At 47.5% G+C, this 20108-nt stretch overlaps 1 protein-coding gene across 14 annotated transcripts in view; it reads right to left on the reverse strand.

Annotated features, from left to right (window-relative positions):
- The window catches only part of PLPP4 (phospholipid phosphatase 4), a 491600-nt gene that overhangs the window by 137068 nt on the left and 334424 nt on the right, over nucleotides 1-20108 (reverse strand). For 11 of the 14 annotated variants that reach the window (XM_079900490.1, XM_079900497.1, XM_079900493.1 and 8 more), the window contains 3 exons: nucleotides 16445-16535; nucleotides 11585-11648; nucleotides 9145-9269 (listed from right to left, as the gene is read on the reverse strand). In XM_079900490.1, the coding sequence (XP_079756616.1) occupies nucleotides 9145-9269; nucleotides 11585-11648; nucleotides 16445-16535 (280 nt within the window). Of the gene's footprint in view, nucleotides 1-9144; nucleotides 9270-9569; nucleotides 10609-11584; nucleotides 11649-16444; nucleotides 16536-20108 lie in introns of those variants that run through there. The other 3 variants (XM_079900487.1, XM_079900489.1, XM_079900488.1) reach the window with 3 other exon arrangements.

A 20108-nucleotide genomic window follows, 5' to 3' on the forward strand; every position in this document is an offset into this window, starting at 1 on the left:
AAAATTGATAAACCACGCATAAAGTTAATCAATAAAAAAAAGGAGAAAAAATACAAGTTACTATATCAGAAATGGAAGAGGGCCTATCACTACTGTTCTTTCTTAACAGACATCAAAAATTCAATAAAGGTGGGCTTCCCTGGTGGCGCAGTGGTTGAGAGTCCGCCTGCCGATGCAGGGGACATGGGTTCGTGCCCCGGTCCGGGAAGATCCCACATGCCGCGGAGCGGCTGGGCCCGTGAGCCATGGTCACTGAGCCTGCGTGTCCGGAGCCTGTGCTCCGCAACGGGAGAGGCCACAACAGTGAGAGGCCCGCGTACCGCAAAAAAAAAAAAAAAAAAAAAAATTCAATAAAGGAATATTATGAACACTTTTATACTAACAAATTCAACAATCTAGATGCATGTACAAACTAGTTTAAAAACATAATTTATCAAAACTGACATAAGGGAGTTCCATTTCCAGAATGGCTCTGTGGACCCCGCTCCCAAGCTAAACTGGAGAAAATTACAGAAAAAATAATTAAGTCTCTGCAAGTGGTCCTAAGAGCATCCAGCAAATGAAGAAACATTAATTTAAGAAGATATACTAAAACTCAGTAAGGACAGTGAGAATCTGTGGCATTTGAACCCTGATCCATTCTTCCTCCTTCCTTCCCAGCCTAGGGTGATGGAAAGTCCATTCCAGATGGGTACAGCCCAGAACACAGGGCTCCCTCTCCCTCTTCCCACAGCTTCTAGTCAAGGGCAATGTTATCTTGCTGGGAGAGACAGGCTGTTAGCACCTCCCAAGAAGACCAGAAGCTACTGTGCTCCCCTCCACCCAGTGCCCAAGTCCTAGGCATGAGCATCACTTAGAAAGAACCTGCCACTGTCCCTGTCTTCAGCCTCAGAGACAAGGTTCGGGGAGAGGCAGACCTTCAAATAGAGAGTTCTGGAGCTCTTCCCAAAGGGACTGACTTTATTGGAACTTGGTAAAGTTCAAACCTAAGGGTACTCTCACAAACATTGTATGTAAGGTTGTGACGAAAAGCAATTAAAAGGAGAACAGTAACTTCACTGGAGATATGAACTAAATGGTAGGCCAGCTAGTTTACCAGCAAGAACCAGGGAAAGAAGAAGGGGATGTTCATCTTGGGGGATGGACAAATCTCAAACATGACCTCAAAAACTATCCCTGAAAAGGAGCTTGAATTTAATTGGATGAGTCTGTGGAGGAATTTATGTCCCAGAGCATTGTTGAAAACAATAGAGCCGTCAATCAGTGGAACCCAGCACTGGGGTGTGGTCAGGGAAAAACACAGTCAAAGAGAACCCTACTAAAACCACTGTCACCCCAGGTGAGTGTGCACATGCCCAAAGGCATGCTCCACACGCCTCTGAGGAGCCACGTCACACTGAGGCTTCACACAGTAGGGTAAACAGGCTTCACTAAAATAACCCAACCAGTCACTAAACAAATAAATAAGCAAACAGCAAAAACAAGCCCCAGAATGAGGAATGATCGGTACCCACAACTGCTCCAATATATTACCCAAACGACCCAATGTCAAAAAACAACAAGAACAAAATTATGAGACATGCAAAGAAACAAGAAAGTCTTACCTGTACTCAGGAGGAGAAAGCTTACTGCCTGTAAGAGAAACCAAGAACACCATTCCCCACCAAGACAATGTTGCCCCCAAGGGGACAAAAATTGGTTCTTGGGGAGATGAGAAAATCTTAGCTAGTACAATTGTTTGTGGTCCTCCAGAAGGTTACCGTACATAAACAGATATACAATCTACCTGTGGAATTCCTATTTCATGGTAGAGAAGAGAAACTGGGCGGGGGGCGGGGGGAAGCCTATAAAATGAGGAAGGGTGATAATGAATAAAAGATTGAGGAACATCGTCCTACAAAGAGGTCTGATTCTTCTTAAAGCAATCATTGCCTCCAAGGGCTGGGCATGCCCAAAGAAGGTCTTTCCAGCATTCAGGGGAGTCTTCATTTGAACGATGAAAGAGCTGCAAAATAAGTGCAGTTGCTTCCCAGAACCTCGGAAACCGTCTTGGAAGTTTGAGATAAAGGACAATACAAAATTAGGAAGAAAGCCAGGAGAGGCTCTTGCCAAGTCTGATGCATCCCTTGACATGATGGTGAATCTGGAAGCTTTCACTTCTCAGTTAGAAGACAAACCACACCAATGGAACTGACCTCAGACAAATGACCAGCAATTTGTGCTGGTTGAACCAAGGACCCAAAGCAGCCCATGCCATTTTATACCATTTTTTAAAGAAGAAGAAGCTTCCCATCTACCAGCAAAGACCCTGGATAGCAATTTCATTTCATTAAATGATGCAAAACAAACAAATCCTGCAATGTCTTCTGCTCTCCTATTTCCTGTTTCTTTACGCAAAAGCCTGCCTAACCTCGCCAAAAACCAGCTGGTTTCTAATAGTAAATATTCATGCTTGATGGAATTAAACCTGGCTGCTTAGCGCAGATGATATCTTATGATAATTTCTCAATCCAGAGTTACAACCCGTTTAGATTTGTTCCACAAAAGCAAACTCCCGGACACTCAGCCTACAAAGACCCTTTGGTGTACGCACTCCACTCTCAAGGACTCGGTCATCAAAGTAACGCTGAGGTTGCATGAGAATCTTCTAACATATGGTGCCCCTGCAACTATTAGGTATTAGGGCATCATGATGGTATTTCTGAATTTAAAATGATAGGGGAAGGAAGGGACAATAGCGTGATGACTAATTTTATGTGTCACCTTGGTTAGGTCACAGTGCCCAGATGTTTGGTCAAACACCGGTCTGGAAGTTGCTCTGAAGATATTTTTTAGCTATGATGAGCGTTTACGATCCGTTGACTTTAGTAAAGGAGCTCACCCTCCATGATGTAGGTGGGTCTCATCCAATCATTTAAAGGCCTTAGGAACAAAGACTGAGGTTTCCCAAGTGAGAAATTCTACCTCAAGGCTACAACAGAGAAATCCTACCCAAATTTCCAGTCGGCCGGCCTGCCTTACAAATTTCAGACGCGCCAGCCCTCACAATCTTGTGAGCCAGTTCCTTAAAATAATTATTCTTCTCCCTCTCTCTCTATACATATACCCTATTGGTTCTGTTTCTCTGGAGAACCGTGACTAATGCAAATAGGGAAACAAATTCTATCTTAAATGGAGCTAGAAGCACCTCAACTGCACCCCACAATACATGAGGATGGGAAGCAGCTGGCAGAGTGGGGGAAAGGCGCACCTCCACGCCTGCGGACAGTGGCGCTGATGAGAAGCGCTAACTCACCAGGCAGGGCCCTGCAAAGCTTTGAACCGGTACCGCAGGAGGCAGGGGTGAGACGTGGGCTGGACAGCGAAGTAGCTGGCAAGTCCCCAGAGAGCGGTTAAACTCTCCAGGTCCCCACCCTATCCTCAAACCAGGAAACTGTCACCTCCCCAACCTTTGAAGGAGGCAGAAGATTTAACCATTCAAGGCTCTGGGCTCGGAAAAAGCAGGCAAGTAGAAAACAGGGCTGAACAATCAGACCGAAAACAGGGGCCTGAGGGAAGGTCTGCAAGGTGACCTGTGAGAAACCAAGTCCCTGGGCTTGGTTTCCAGAATGCCAGGTTCATGTACACCTGGCCAGAGACAGGGAAGGGGCATGCCTCCTCCAGGGAATAGAACGGCCTTTAAGTAAAGGCCAGATGCTAACACTCAGGGTCAACCAGTTCACTCCCCACCCACCCTTCAGTGAAGTCCACTTAATGGGCTCTGTCCAGTTAGCTTCAGTGCTCCCACGTTAAATAAGAACATCCAGCCAAAGCAGATATTTAAGGAAAGCGAGATACCAAAGAACATGCAGATGAAGAGAAGGTGAGAGCAGACGGTACCTGCAGACAAAGAAGAAAGACACTGTACTTATGACAAAAGAACCCGACGTTATATTTTTTTAAATCAGAGTTCAGGAAAGAGCTTTTGGGAATTAAGAATATAAAAATCATAATAAATTCAATAGAAGGGCTGGTAAATAAAATTTTTTAAATCTCCTAGAGAGATGAACAAAAAGACAAAGACAATAGGAAATAAAATTAAAAGATGAAATCAACTCAGGAGATTCAGTATCTGCCTAATACAGGATCCAGAGAAAAGAAATAGGGAATATAGAGGGAGGTACACAAAGTTACAAAATAAAAGGACCCATTGAGAGACCAGAACAGTAAATACAAAGAAAAAAGTCCCAGGAAGGCACATCATTGTGAAACTTCAGATGACCAGAGCTAAAGGCTCCTGAGAGGTTCCAGAGAGAGAAAGAGAAAAGCAAAATGAAAGCAGGGAATGTCATTGGGTCTCTCTGAAGCACACGGTAAACTAGAATCCTGCACAGAACTGATTTTCAACCTAGAATTCTACACTCAGCTAGAAAATAGAATAAAGACACTTCAAACATAAATGACCCAAACACCTAGCTCATGCGTACTCTCCTGGGAAATGACAGGAGAAAGAGCTTGTCCTGCAGAGGCTTTCCCTGTTCCCCAACTGGAATTCCCAGCTCCCCGATCCCAGAGCACTGTGTTAAAGCACCTTGTATTTGCCCTGGCCCCAAACAGCACATGGCCACGTCTGAGCATCCTGTACCCTCCCCAAGTGCAAGCCTGTACCTATAAAACACTAAGTACTCAAGAAGAACCTGTTAAATCACCATGGGCCAGATACGCCTTGAAATTTTGTCTGTCATTTAAAGAATGCATCCCACAAGCACTGATTAGCCCATAAATGCCCACCTTTTATACGATAATGGACTTGTTTTAAAATGAAACATCTATGTGCACAATTCTGGAGCACTGGTCTTGCTTTAGTAAAGCCTTTTTCTCAGACGTTAGTTTATTAGAGCAGTTTTAGGTTCACAGCAAATTTTAAAAGGTACAGAGACCTCCCATAGACTCCCAGCCCCTATACATACAACGCCTCCCTCATTAGCAACGTCCTCCAGCAGCTCTTGCAATTGATGAGCCTACACTGACACGTCATAATCACCTAACGCCCACGGTTTATATTAGGCTTCGGTCTCGGTGTTGTACATTCTATGCGTTTCAACAAATGTATCCTGGCAGGCATCCACGATTACAGTGTCATACAGAGTAGTTTCACTGCCCTAAAAATCCTCTGTGTTCTGCCTATTCGTCCCTCCCCCACTGGGACCCCTGTGGTAATGCTTTTTAATACTATTTGTTTGGAGTATGGGCAACATGTTTGCAGTTCTGTGGGCCAGGTCTCTCTGCAGCCACTCAACTCTGCCACTGTAAAGTAAATGCCTCCATAAACAACACGTAAATGATGGGCATCTCTGTGCACCAGTAACACCTTTATTCACCAAACAGGCAGCCCACATGCTGTCATCTGCCGACACCTGGACACAGTATCACTTTATTCATTCCCACCATTTTATAGAAAAGAAGTTTCTTAATAGCTTGACTTGGCAATAATAAGGTTTTTTGGTTTTGTTTTTGTTTTCAATTTTTCTCTCTGAAATCTATCCTCTTTCTGGAAGTTGAAACAACACCCAATCAAAAGCTGAGATGGTATGCTGACAGACAATCCCCTTTTCAGAACATCCCTGCTCTGAAGCCACATTGCCCTTCTCCACTTTAAACCCCAAGCTTCTCAAAACTCGGAAGGAAATCACTTGCTCTTTGAAACTGATCTCCGCGTTTCCAGCAAGCGGCTTAGGCTGCCTCACAGAGCAAGTCCCAGGGCGTGGCTACCACAGGCACGTGCCATTTGCTGAAAGTCTGGCACGTGAGCCCTTCAGGGCAGTGCCGTTGGACTGCTTACGGTAAACTGAGAACAAGATCTTTTGTTTCCAAAAGTAATCAACGTTTGTTCTTGTGTTCAAAGAAAACCAGCTGTTCTGCAGAACAACATGTGGACCTCAACGACCCTCCAGTCACCAATTACCCGTGAAGAGAACAGAAGCAAACCCACGTTTACCTAGAATGGGGAGTTCGTCTCCGGAGATCCCTTGGTCTAGAGCCCCTGTGTCCACTCCCCCAAATGCAACCCACGAAGTTGATTTTACTGAAGGGAGAAAGAGTGTGCATACAATGTGAGTCCACTGAGGTCGCCCCCTTTGAGGCCTGCCACCTCTCCGAGGAGCAAAGAGTCACACCAACCACTAGGCTTCCTATCAGCTACAATAAGAGATCCAGGAAACAGCGCTGGTGGTTTTTCTAAGTGGACACGGCAGCTCCCTGCAAGGCAACCTCTGACCTGTCATAAAAGAGCAAGAGAGCAGATGAAAATACTCACCAAAGCCTAGAGACTGGGGAGGATTCTGTGTCTGGCAAGTAGTAAAAATCTGTAACATTATAAGTACATCTTAAGCAAGAGATAGTAATAGCCTCTGTCAAAACACTTGTCCAGCACAGATGGGACATCAGCCCTGCATTCGACAAGGCAGCTGGTGGGCAGACTTGTCAGGAAACGCATCTGACAGGGAGGGTGCGCCTCTGAAAGAAACACTTCTGTGGGGCCTGCCCTCTACTCTTTGTGGTCCAGCAGTCTTCTAGCTTGAGTTAGTCACATAAGACCTATTTCCCTCCCAAGTTCAAATGCAACAGTAGCTACGAAATTGTGCTGCAGTCCTCAGTTAACAGTTTGAAAGCCAGGATTAAGGTTTTCCCACAGGGTTTCACTTCTTACTGCTTATAATTTTTGAAGCCCCTTGAAGCTCAGCACCGAGTCTTTGGGAGAACAGAACATGTCTTAAAACCATGGAGAACTTGAGTGACCCCACAGGATACAGATGGAGACCAGACAGAAGCGGACCCCAGGTGAATACCACCCCAGGTACCTCTAAACAATGCCAGCACAGGAATCCCTGACAGTAAGGAGATAGGAAATCAATACTGCAGACATTCCTCCAGCTGGCACCTACACTGCCTCCGAAACAGACTCACTTAAAACAAAACATGACTTCAGAGGCGAAGAACAAACTCGGACAGGAAGTGAACCCAAATGGATGCGTGACCTTAAACAGCGGGAGTGACTGGAGCACCCTACACCGTCATGCAGGCTGTGCCCCTGGCAACACTGACCTCAGAGGGCATTTCAGGAAGCATGCCCAGGAGTGTGCTTTCTCTCAGTCTCCCCCATGACTCCAAAGCCAATGTGTTCAATCTAAGTCTCCTTTTTCTTTTCTCAGCGCTGCTGTGACAAATTACCACAAACCTGGTGGCTGAAAATGAAAGAAATTTCTTCCCTCACAGTTCTGGAAGCCGGAAGTCTAAAATCAAGGTGTTGGCTGGGCCACGGTCCCTGTGAAGGCTCCGGGGGAGGCTCCTTCCCTGCCTCTTCCAGCTTCTGGTGGCTCCAGGTGCTCCCTGGCTTGTGGCTGCGTCACTGCAATCACTGCCTCTGCCTTCACGTGGCCTTCTTCCTTGCATCTCTAAGTCTCAATGTTCTTCTGCCTTTCTCTTGTAGGGACATCTGTCATTGGACTTAGGGCCCACCCTAAAGCCAGGATGATCTCATCTCGAGATCCTTAACTTAATTACATCTGCAAAGACTTTTTCCCAAATAAGGTCACATTCACAGGTCCTGTGGGCTAGGACTTGGACATATCTTTTTGGGGGCCATTATTCAACCCACTAAAGTCTCCAGTAAACCAGAGGAGAAAATGAGTTATTTATTTAAATGCACGTGGGCTGTGAACACCCTGTTGTATTTAATCACCTAAAGCCCAAGACACTATCGTGTTAGAGGCTGGCATGAAGGTCGGCTAAGTGTCCTTGAACAAGTTGCTGAGTCCATCTAAGCTTCACTGTCCCTGTACATAAAGTGGGGACAACCGGACCTGGCAGGGCTGTGGCACAGGTTGATGGAGATCCACTTAGACGGCCGGGCACCTCTATATTGTTGACAGGCCCTAATCTCTAATGACTGAGCAAAATGCTCAACAAGCACCCTGCAGGAAAGGCCGTCCAGTTATTCCCTGATCCAGCCACTATCAGGTGTGTATCGGGTACTTAGAAAAAAGAGAAAAGACTAAGGTAACAGGCTCGCCAAAGCTAAACAACGATCAGACCTGTGGGGAATCAAGGACTCTGGGTCAGGAGAGCAGGCTGTCCTCTCCCAGGTGGTCACCTGTGGGCCTGGTTCCTCTCCAATGATCCCAGAATCACCAACCTAAATATAAAGCCTGCACTGCCCGGGGACTCCCCAGGACACGCGCTGTGTCTCACTTATCTTTGTGTCCCCAGCACCTATCACAGTCAGTGCCCGGCACCTAAGTCACTCAGTAAACACTGATGGAACGAATGAAGACACACACCAGAACACTCTGGGAACCTCAGCCCTGAGACCAAACAATGCATGGATGACTGGGGTTTATTTGAAGCATGATACCAAGTACTTGACAGACACTGAATGGACTAAACAAGATAATGCACCTTTTTAACATCTGGGCCCGGCAGACGCCCCAGCAATGTCAGTGATGCCCATCTCTTATTTTAACCCTCACTCCAACCAATAGCGGAGGCCTTATTCCCACTTTACACAGCAGGAACTGAGGCACAGAGAGGTTAAGTCACAGAGCTAGGACCTGGCGGAGTCAGGATGTGTCACACTTTAAAGAGCTGTATGCTTTGCACTACACCACCCTGCACCTGATTCATGTTATTCTTTGCTTAAGGCTGGTCCCAGCTCACATACCCATAATCAGACTATATATTAGGGAGGGTGTATGTTCATTTATATATATATACACACATACATACTATATGTTGGTACACACACACACATACACTACCTTCATTGAAGGAGTAAACTAGAGAGAATACTGAGCTGAAAGGCATACGGTCCCAGGGAACATGGTTAATTCCCTCGCACTGTTAAGTTCTGATTGGTACTGCCAAAGGGTAAAGTGTCACATGTCACACTCCGCCAAGTTCACAAAAGCAACATATACAATGTTTTGTAAACTCCAGAGCCTTGTCCTCAGGCTCATTATTTCCTATTAAATATCTTGTTTCTAAGCCAACCAGTGAAGAAAAGTGAACGGTGCTCGACCTTCGTGTATCAACTCTTTTCTCTCAACTCCCGAAGAAAGTGATGAGGAGACATGACCCAGGAATTAGTGGCCCAGCCACTGAACTTACAGGAGGAATGGATGCTGGGGAAGCTTTTGCGGCCCTCGGACACCAGATCGGGGTCACCTGTGCAGTGCATTTCCGAGTTCATCACTCCATCTGGAAAGCAGCGGTAAAAGAAATCGGGGCGAGGTCTACAAAAGACACCATGGACATTTTCAATATAAAACGCTGCCATCACAAACAAACCCCAAGCTAACCCCGCTGTCCCCTGCTGTCCTAGCTCCTCCTGTTGCCTGCCATCAACAGCGCAGCCTGCCCCGCCCCGAAGACACTATGGGCTTAGGCAAAGCTCAGGCTTTGGGGTCAGAGAGATCTGGGTTGGAACTCCCACTCTGCCACTTACTAGTTTTATGACCTTGGGAAGGTCATGTAGCCATCCCCCACCCCAGCCTCAGTTTCCACATCTGTAAAAAAGGGAGATCAATACCTACCCAAAGGTGAGGTCCTGCAGGTCAAGTGAGGTGACTTCCAGGAGCCACCTAAGCCCAGGGCCGGCGGAGTAGAGGGTAGTTCCTGCCTCCACCTATGGGTCCGCTACTCGGAGGCTGCTTCCAGGACCCAAGCCTCCAGGCTCCTCGTGGCCCTGTAGCTTGAATTTGGATGGCCAACTGCCTGCCCTTTCTTAAATAGCAGTCTCACTTAAGCTCACTGAGAGGACCTGGAAGCCCAGCTCCAAGATGCAGAGCACACGGTCGCCAGGTCGGCACCTGGTCCAGGTTGCGGGGGAGGCTCTACAGGGAGGCGGTTACAAGCCGGCCCCGAGGCCGAGCCTCCTGCCACAATCACGGATAACGTGTACTGAGTACGTACTGCATACCAGACCCAGCACTAAGCACCGCCCATGGGTGCATGTTTTTTTAAATTTTATTTCCTTTTAAAATTTTTATTGGAGTATAGTTGCTTTGCAATGTTGTGTTAGTGTCTGTTGTACAGTAAAGTGAATCAGTTACATGTATACATAGATTCCCCTCTTTTATATGTCCTTCCCAGTGAGGTCACCACAGAGCACTGAGTAGAGCCCCCTGTGCTAAACGGTAGGTTCTCATTAGTTATCTATTTTATACATAGCAGTGTATATAAGTCAACCCCCACCTCACAATTCGTCCCACCCCTCTTTCCCCCTTGGTAACCGAAAGTTTGCTCTCTACATCTATGACTCTATGTGTCATACGATTCTTATGACAACCCTGGGGCAGGCCCTCGGACCTCCTTCATTTCACAGGTGCGAAAATGAAGGCTCAGAAAGATTACACTACTGCCCAAGGTCACACACAACCAGTAAGTGGCAAAGACAAGCTCTGAACCCCAGCAATTGGATTCTTGTGCCTACACAGCTCACCCCACGCTTGTCCACCTCACTCAAGTGTGGACTCTCACACAGATGTGTGATGGTGAATTACTTCACATTAATTCAACTAACCTTTGCCGAATGCCTGCCGTGGACAAGGTCTTGCTAGCACTGTAAACACAATCCCCCTTTCCTGTACGTACTGGGTTACAGTTCACACAGACTGACTCACTGGTCCTCCAGCTCTGGGATCTGGGCCCAATAACAATCTATCGATATCTGTAACATACCAATTATCAGTAATCTACCAGAACTGCTGGCTTACTGTCTCTCCCCTATGTGGCTAGTGTTCCTCCAAGTGCGGCTATTCACCTACTGAACCAGAACCTCAGAGTGGACACAGCCTGGGAATCGGCATTTTATCAGGCCCCACAGCAACTCTAAGCCTGGAAAGTTGCAAGGACACTGCAGCCCCAAGCCACGCACTGCGCAATCTGTATCCCTCTTCTGCCCCCGTGATGCCTGGCCAGCACCACGCACCAAGTATTTACATGATCACTGATACTGAGCTTCCAAGAGGGGAACCAACCTGTCCAGGGCCAACAGCCAGGCAGGGCCAAGGTCAGGTCCTGAATTCGGGTCTTTTGACGGTTCATCTCTACAGAGATTAGCTCACTGCCAGAGCGGCTGAGGGAGGAGGCAAGATAAATGGACAAGAGAAATCACTTCCCAGGGGAGTAAGAGAAATGGGCCATGAGCCAAAGCTCAAACGCCAATCCAGGTTTCTTATTCCAAAGAGAACGATAAGGAAGAAAGCTTATTTATTTTTTGGAGGCCCAAACTGGCAAGTGAGCGGGTGTCTGGTGAGGCCCTGGAACATCAGTGGATGGACCAGAGATGCCAGCAGTGGGCTTTGGTCCACAAGAAAGTATAGTCAGTGGATACCGCTTTACTATTGATGCCCTGCTTTCTGAAATACTGAGTTTGTAATTCAAAGGAGAGGAAAGATCTGTGCTGAGGACAGAAATCTCAGAAGGACGATAACTTAAGGGAAAACCAGAAGAGCTCAAATTTGTCCCATCCAGTGTCCTGCGGCCAAGGCTCCTACGTAGAAAACCCTGAGAATCAGTCACTATTTGTTTCTTTTTTGGAACTTACCTTCCCACTATTAATTTAATAGTGTTTGTGCAGACTCCATTCAAAGCAAGAGCCAAGGACACGGCTACAAAACAAAACCAACAGACAGAAAAATAACCAACGGGCTCGCAAATCAAAACCATCGTCATCATCGTTATCATCATCGTCACCATCACCTCTGTTCCATCATACTACTGTTTAATTTATGACCACAGAAATATGAGCGAATACTCTAAAAAAGGGAGGCAAGTTTGAGCAGCTAAAGGAAAATGTAATTAGAACAGGACTTTGGAGAGTGACTCATAAAATTCCAAGCCCCTGTGACATGAAATTGATCTCTCCTCCTTGAATGAAATTTTCAATATCACTGAGAAGCCCATCTATCATCTTCTGGCCTGATAGGAACAGATTTAATAGGACAGCATGTAGAATCCCTTCTACTGGTAGCAAGAAACATAACTTTTTTATTTCCTTCTGGCAATCTTCTCAGACACAATTCTAATCAGAGCAGCTGCTGGAATCCTACTGCAAGTAGGACGTGCCCACTCAGCTGTCACCTCCTTGTTGACCCGCGTCTCCTGCTGACGGCTCTCCACTTGTTATCAAACAAATCACCGTTTCCGAGAAGGTGAAGTGTCCCCAAAACCTCGCTCGCTTTTGAAAAGATTTGCCCAGGTGGTGCTTCCTGCCACCTAAAACAGTAGGCATTTCTGGATTACATCCTTTAAAAATAGGCAGCACAGGGACTTTCTCCCAGCAGCTTGGAAGGACTTTGCTGGATGAAGCACAGATCGTCCAAAGCGTGCAGATGAAATGAGTCATGGAGCTTTCCCTGCAAGGACCCTGCACCTCTCTCCTGTGTTTATCAAGACTGCACAAAAGGCAAGTCAATGCGATGGAAGGCCAAATGCTTTGCATAAGCAATAAAAACCTATTGATGCCCCGTTCCATTGCTTTGTTGAATAATAAAGCATATGAGTTACGATTTCCCTTTGGCAAGTATTAACTGTTCAATACTAGCTGAGATTTACGTAAGAAAATAGCAGCGGAGAGCCATTTTCGGAAAGGAGCTGCCTGGAGCAATTCATGGTCATCAAGGGAGACAAATGTGTTATTCTACAAACGGAAAGTACTGTGAACCGTCAACAGTCACCAAGGGCACAGGCCACTGAGGTGGAGACAGAACCCACCTGCTTTTAACAAGTCATGGGAAGCAAAGAGAACGGGAGGGACCAGTTCAAATGAACACCTTTGTCAAAGGGAAACTAATCCCCTAAGTGCGGGATGGGCAGCAGTGCCATATCTGACTGTGGCAGCAAAGGAGGGATGGGCCACCGGGGTGGAGAGCAGAGCATGCGTCAGCAGCGCGGCACCACCTTTAAAATACCGAGCACGCAACTGGGGTATATAAACTGGAAGCAAGAGTGGGGGGACTTGGAGAGATATGATTACATTCTGCACGCACAGACCCTTCCTTCCTAAAACGCTGGCTTCCCTTCTTTCTCACAAGCTCACAGCACTGCTGAGAGGTCTCCTTTGCAGAGAGGAGGGAAAATTCCCTGGGTCATCTTCACTGCAGAATTCTCCCACAGCTATGACAATTAACAGGCTGTGAAATAGCCCTGAGATGACAGGGGCTTTTCTTCTCAGGGCTAGTCCAGCGGGCTCACTGTTGTGTTTTCCCAGAGGGGCCAGACTCCCTCGTATCCTGGTCCTAGCATGGCCTCTGCACATAGAAGGTCTCTGGGAACAAGCGTCACTAGCTGATCTCCCAATGCCCTTGGGGAACTTCAGAGACTGCTACACCAGTCCAGAAACACCATACGCGTCCTCAACCTCTGCACCGGCTGGATTTACTGGAGCACAGAGCAGTTCTCTGCAAAGCTTCAAGTAGCTGAGCTAGAAAATGTGTGGATGTGATATAAGCTGGCAGCTTCACTCTCTGATCCAAAAGCCTGAAGGGGACAGAAGAGAGTGGGGATCTGCAACGACAGTACTTAGGGTGGGAGTCATTGCAGCCTTCCGGAAGTGAAATGAACTGATTATTATGTTCATCTGAATAGCACAACCCCCAGGGGGACCAAGATAGGGGACCTCTCACTGATACCAGAGGGAAGGCTGGGCTGAGATTAGATGTGTGACAGGCTGGCCAAGCGGGAAATGAATGGCGCCAATCATGGGGGCAGGGGGTGGCTTGTTGATTAACAATAACCCAGTGGGCCTGGTTCCTAAGGGCTGTGTTTACAGCATCCCACAGCACTGCGGGCTTGAGAGAAGAGTCAGAAAGACAAGCCAGACTGTGTCTGATAAAGAAATTCAAAGCAGTGTGTCATGTGAGTTGGCCTGCAAGTGGCCTATATGGAGGGCACTCCTGCTTACAGGCACCCCAGAGGATTAAGAGGGGCTTTTGTTGTTGTTACTTTTGGTGTTGGGAATTCAGCACCACAGTCCTTCCAAAACAGGGTTCTCCAATTTACAGACCTGGCTGTTCTGCAGCCAGATCCCTTAGAGCCCGATGCTGGGCGGGGCAGGCCTCACTTGTCCAAGAGCAGATGCACAAGGGGGGCTGCTGTGGACAGGCGGATCAGGGGAGCTCTGGGGGTTCGGGTCTGCTGAAGATGCCTGGCTAAAGAAGGGACCTCAGCACTAAACCACCCTCACTGAGAAAGTCCTGCATCCCAGGTAACGGTGGAAAAGCTACACCTAGTTTTCTGTCCTTGGTTTTTAAAGATCACTCTCCCCACCCGCTACTTCCAAGGCTTCCTAAAAGCAGCAATTTAAAACAAACTGTGTACAATGGGAGGTTCTTCATCATTTTTACAAGGCAGGCTCTCATTTATCTAGGCAAACAGAACATCCAATAACTCCGCCTTCTCTGTTAACATATAGGAGGCCGGGTATGGGGTGCAATTTTGAGATGTCATCCTAAGGGAGATTTAGCAGAGAATGAAAGGTCTAGGGAAAGTAACTGTAAGCTATTCACTGCCATAACAACAGCCCAGCTCCAAGAGCGGGCAGTAAATTATAACCATAACCATGAAAGACAGTTCCTACCCACAGTCACATATCTCGGGACTCCGCGTCAAGGGAGCGACTAGAATGACAAGTGAAGCAGAGGGATTTCCAGGTCAACTGAGAGGGCTCCTGAAGGGACATTCGGGGGACCACAGTGATATCTGTCCAGATGCTCGAGCTCCATGTGGGAGGGCACCTACGCCCTTCCTGGAAAACCTGACCTTTCCACCACCTCAGCTGTGGAGACAGAGACCATGTGATGACCAAAGCATCAACCCGCACTTAAGCAGCCAGGGGTCCACACCTGACTTCAGGGAAGGCGTCCACAGGCTGGCCAGAGACTCGGGGCTTTTGTGTCCAGGCTTTGTGAGAAATGAGTCGAGCCAGAGTCTCCACCTGGGAAGTCTAGACCACGAGATGCAGTGAAACTTCGAGGTGGCACTGGAGCTGAACGGTCATACAGGGGTGGGCCAGGGGCACCCACCACTGCGAGCCCAAACCTCACACAGACCAAAGGTGCAGGCAGCAGAAACGATGTCCAGACAGGGGACTGAGGCAGGGAGTGAGAGGAGAGGAAGGGCACATCGCAGAGAGGAGGGGCCGTGAGGTGGCAGGGGCGCCTCCACCCCTCGTGGCCTGGATACCAATTCCGTCCCCACGAGGCTCCTCTGTCCTTCTGCTCCCTATTCCTGGATGTCTGTGAGATTGCTTGTTATAGCCCTGTAAGCAAACCTCTAACTTATTTGATGTAATTTCAGAGGAATTCTGTTCTTTTCAACTAGACAGAGCCTAACCAAAGCCTGATTATATAAGAATGTTCCCTGTCCCTTTACTGCTCTGCATTCCCTAGATCTCACCCTCACCCTCCTTCCCTTACAAAGAACAAGGGAGACCATGTTTCGCTACATTTTCATTTCCTCAAAGCTCAGTAATTAACAAACATAACCTTTACTTAAGAATCTCATATTTCCAGATTTACTACCTAACTGAATGGTGAGCCTATACAACACACCAACAAACACAATGTGTGTGACGGACGGGTTGGGTAAATTTAACGTGTCATGTCAAAAAATAAACCTAATTCAGTTTTCCCAACCATCAAAAAGCTAAAAACCTGGCCTCCAGGTGGTTTATTTTGGTTGCTAAACAAGCCAACTAGTTTTGCTTTCTCTCAATGCTGTCATTTACTCAGTCTTTTGATTAAGATGCAGATCAGAAAAAACATGGGTTTAACCCTAAAAATGTCAGCCTCATGTCACGTGCAGATATGGCTCAGCCTGGGGAGAACTGAAAACAATGGTGTTATAATCAATGGCAAAGACTGGAGCATTCTTCACATAATAACAGTTGATTAACTGCCCAAATGTCCCCAAACTGAAGAAGAGTTATGGAGTTTGTTTCCAGTTTATATTATATTTTACATCTGCTTTTGCACATTTTTGTCTCTAGCCAATGGTGATTGGTCAAGGAGTCTGTGGTTGACTTTTGAATTGCCCTTAAATATGGGCCTATTAGCCACAAATGTGGGGTTGGACAGTCAGTGGTGACAAAGTTTCAGATTCACTTTCCCTTACAGCCAAGAGCTGCCCTTCTGGTGTGCCGGGGAAGCACAGAGCTCTGATGGGGAGTCTGACACTCACTTTCAGCACAAGGGACAGCGGCAATGGGCTGACCCTGAAGACGGGGTACTTAAACCACCCGTGCACTGGTTCTTCTTAGGGGTAAAAGTTTACCTTGTCTTGTGTTTCCAAACTTAATTTGATGAAGAGAAAAATCAGCTGGGTGCAACTGAGACTTTCAAAATCTAGCGACCTAAATAATTAAGTTCAGCCCCATCCCTTAAAGCAGGAACTGTGAATACTCTACCTAGGAAGGCTTCCTTAATTTCAGTCTTGTCTGTTCGCCGGATAATTTTCACCACACAAATAACAGCCAGGGGTGTGAGGAAAGAAATTGCCTGGAAGAAATAACAAAGAATCCCTTATGAGGACAGCAGTTTGCTATCAGAGGGCTGATTGATAACTAGTTCCAGTTAGCTTCGTTTAGACTCACTAGTTGAATGATCTTACTGAACTCCTGACCTCAAACGAAGAAGGATTTATATCTATACTTAGAGACTCCACAGACCTGAAAAATCAGAGGTCTGATTATGGGTTATAACTGATTTGTAATTGCTGGGAGCCACGTTTTAAGTGGTGGCTTTTTTTTTTTTCGGTACGTGGGCCTCTCACTGTTGTGGCCTCTCCCGCTGCGGAGCACAGGCTCCGGACGCGCAGGCTCAGCGGCCATGGCTCACGGGCCCAGCCGCTCCGCAGCATGCGGGATCCTCCCGGACCGGGGCACGAACTCGTGTCCCCTGCATCGGCAGGCGGACTCTCAACCACTGCGCCACCCGGGAAGCCCCAAGTGGTGGCTTTTTAAACAGAAAAGACCAGTCCATAAGTATACTGACTCATCTTTGCCAGTAACCCTCCTCCCGTCCTCCCCTGCAGAGGCGCGGAAGAACCCTTGGCCTCCATCCTCAGCTCCCTGGCAACATGGGAGCACATGGGACTTGCTTAGAGTCGCCTGATTCATTCCCCTTTGGTGTTCTTTTGTCGAATATTCATTTCCACTGCAAAGCAGAGGTTAGTCCTTTTCCATGAAGTCTCTCCTCTTCCCTTCCTCCACCCCCTTTCTTCCCCTGGACCAAAGCACTTGGGAGTGCAGTAAGCGCTTAATGAACCAAGCTGGTGGGATTCAGATGCAAGCGACACTCACTACTGAACCTTCTATGAGGCAGGAACTATGTTTGGGTACCGTCAGGTACTGGAGTCTCTTAAATCCTCACGCTGGCTTTGTGACAGTTCCTTGCCAGGCTTGGGGACTACATGATGTGCCCAAGGACACACAGCTGGTGAGTAGCAAGGCCAAGCTTTGGAGGTCAGGTTTTCTGCCTCTCATGTCTAATCTTTAGTCAGCATTCTATAATTAGTACATTGTTTTCAACATTCCAACAATCAAAAAAAAGGTATTTATGTTATTTCCTTATGACTATAACGTCTCAGGATAACAATCAAAAGGGATTAAATATCTCACAAATCTACAGTTGGCTCACAGATGGTGGTGGGAGTGGTGAGGTGTGTCACTATTAACCAAACAGCGTTCCCGCTTTGGGAAAGCTCCACCTGGGCTCTGATCGGTGTCACTCTGGAGAGGGGCTTTCCAAGACTAAGGCATGGCTAGAAGATACTCTCCTTTTTTAAAAAACAGAATTCATCCAAATGCACAGTCTTTCAAAATAATTTCGGAGGCCCTGCACACTTGCTACAGCCAGACTGCCAGAGCTCAAAGCATCTTGGGAGCTCCTCTTTGGGAGCTGTCTTCAGAGCCAGTTCCTGAGACGTGAAAACGCTTCTCCTTACTGGCTGGTTTCTTTCTGAGCACAAATGGTAGTAACCGGCTTGATGAGCCTCCTTATCGGCAGTGGCCCCGAATGACTTGGCTATTAAAACGCCACATCAGCAAGTCCCATCACCACAGAGGGTGTTCAGAAGAGACTGTGACACAGCTCTAAGAGAAGATTCAGAACTGAAGCAGGGGATTTCCCCAGGGGCGACTCAAAAAGGCCACACTCGCTTGTGAGTTAAGAACAAGCATACTGTGTAACAAGCATCTCAAATGATGCTGGGGACTGAGAAACACTGCATCAGTTTTGACTCACACATTCAGTGTTTAGAGAGCAATGGCTGAAGTCCCTGCTTACGTAAGTCCGAAGTTACGGTCGAGGTCAAAGAAGTCCTGAGCTTTCTGTTTCCTCTCACTTTGGGCACCAGAGACCAGCTACCACCCCAAACAGGAGGAAGCAGCTCACTGAACAGTGAACAGAGCTGCAATGACCCCACCCACAGTCACACCTTAAATATGAGAATGGAGAACCGAAGGAAACACTGTAGGACAATCCCAGCTGGCACAGTCTGAGGTTACACAGAAATGGAACCGCAGAGAAAATATGAATCGGAAGACTTTCCCTCCAAGGCTCCAGAGGCTGCCTACAGGAGATGATCCCGAGCAGGACTGTGGTGACCAAACAGGAGATGGGGCGCCGCGTGGGAGACCGCGGCTCCAAGCCCGGGAGTCGGAGCCGGGGAAGGCATCAGAGCTGCCCGGTGGCTCCAAGCTCACAGCTTCAAGGCCAAGGGGGTCCCTCTTAGCACTGCTCGCTGCCTCAGCTCTCCCGCTCTTAATTACATCCCCATCCAGACTTGCCCAACCAGACAGCACTTTAACTCTCCTAGGCAGATGCACGTTGGTCTGTCTTCTAGAACCAAGGACAAACTGCTTCCTGGGCCAAGGCTAAGCACCAGGAGGGCCCAGGGCTTCCCATCTCACGAGCTTCGCAGGTGAGGAATTGCAGCCACCAGGCTAGGGTCCCAGCCCCCGCCCAGGCGGCCGCAACAGAAATGTCTGCACGTGACTGTCAGGGGTCTTTCTCTGCTCCTCTCATGCTAACGACATCTGGGTTCTGGTCTCGCTCCTTCTTCCTGGAAACATATCTGCCGTATCCTTGGGCAGCGCAGTCCTCAGATCAGGACAGAGACTTACTTACATTTACCACCTGCTGCCCCCAACTTTTTATAACTCCCTTTCAACCAGAAGTTGGAATTAAGAGATGAGCCCCAGAAGCCAACACGTTAGGAAAACAACTTCCTCTGGGGCAAAAGCACCTCTGAACCGAGTGAAAGAATGAAGAAAAAAGAAGCACCCCACTTTCACTCAGCAAACCGGACTGAGTTAAACCAATGCCTGCCCCTTCCACGTTCTGACAAACGCCTTTCGAAGGCACTGTTCTGCTGCCCAAGCCCATGGAGGAGATGAAGATGGACACAGAGACACAGGGGTGGGAGTGGTTACTTCTACCTCCAAACAGGTGTGGAGATGGAGCACAGAAAGGGACAGACAAAATTTCCCCTGGGATTGTTTCCCTTAGATTAATGTTTCCATGGCTTAAAAAAATTGGAAAATCTGGGAATGGCCCAGTGGGAAGACAGTTAATCGTCTGTGCTTATTAAGTGGGACCTGAGAGAGACCAGGACAATGAACTCCAGCCACTCACTGCTTCAGGATGCAGGGAACATACTGACCCCTTCTCTGTGCTTGAGTTTTCCCCACTAGTTATGAGAAAAGGGCTGCGCTTCTGAAAACTCACTAATGACATGTTCCGAAAACTCACTAATGACATGGTCTGCTACAGGCACTTCGGTAAATTAACTCATTCAATCCTCACAGCAACCCTAGGAAGCAGGCTCCTTACTTAATGGATAGAAAACTAAGGCACAGAGAGGTTAAACAACCTGCTAAAAGTCACAGAGCTAATAAGTGGTAAAGTGGGAATTTGCACTCAGTCTGTTTAAATCAAGCTCTGTGCTTCTAACCCGTGCTGTAGCAGTTCTCACCTCAGAAGCAAGAAGCATTAATAAAGCATGGTAAACACCTTTACTCTGGAGCTGGAGAAGGAAAGAATGGGGCGTGTTTCCAGGAACATGGATAA

This window comes from Stenella coeruleoalba (genome assembly GCF_951394435.1).
Source record: "Stenella coeruleoalba genome assembly, chromosome: 16".
NCBI lineage: Eukaryota > Metazoa > Chordata > Mammalia > Artiodactyla > Delphinidae > Stenella > Stenella coeruleoalba.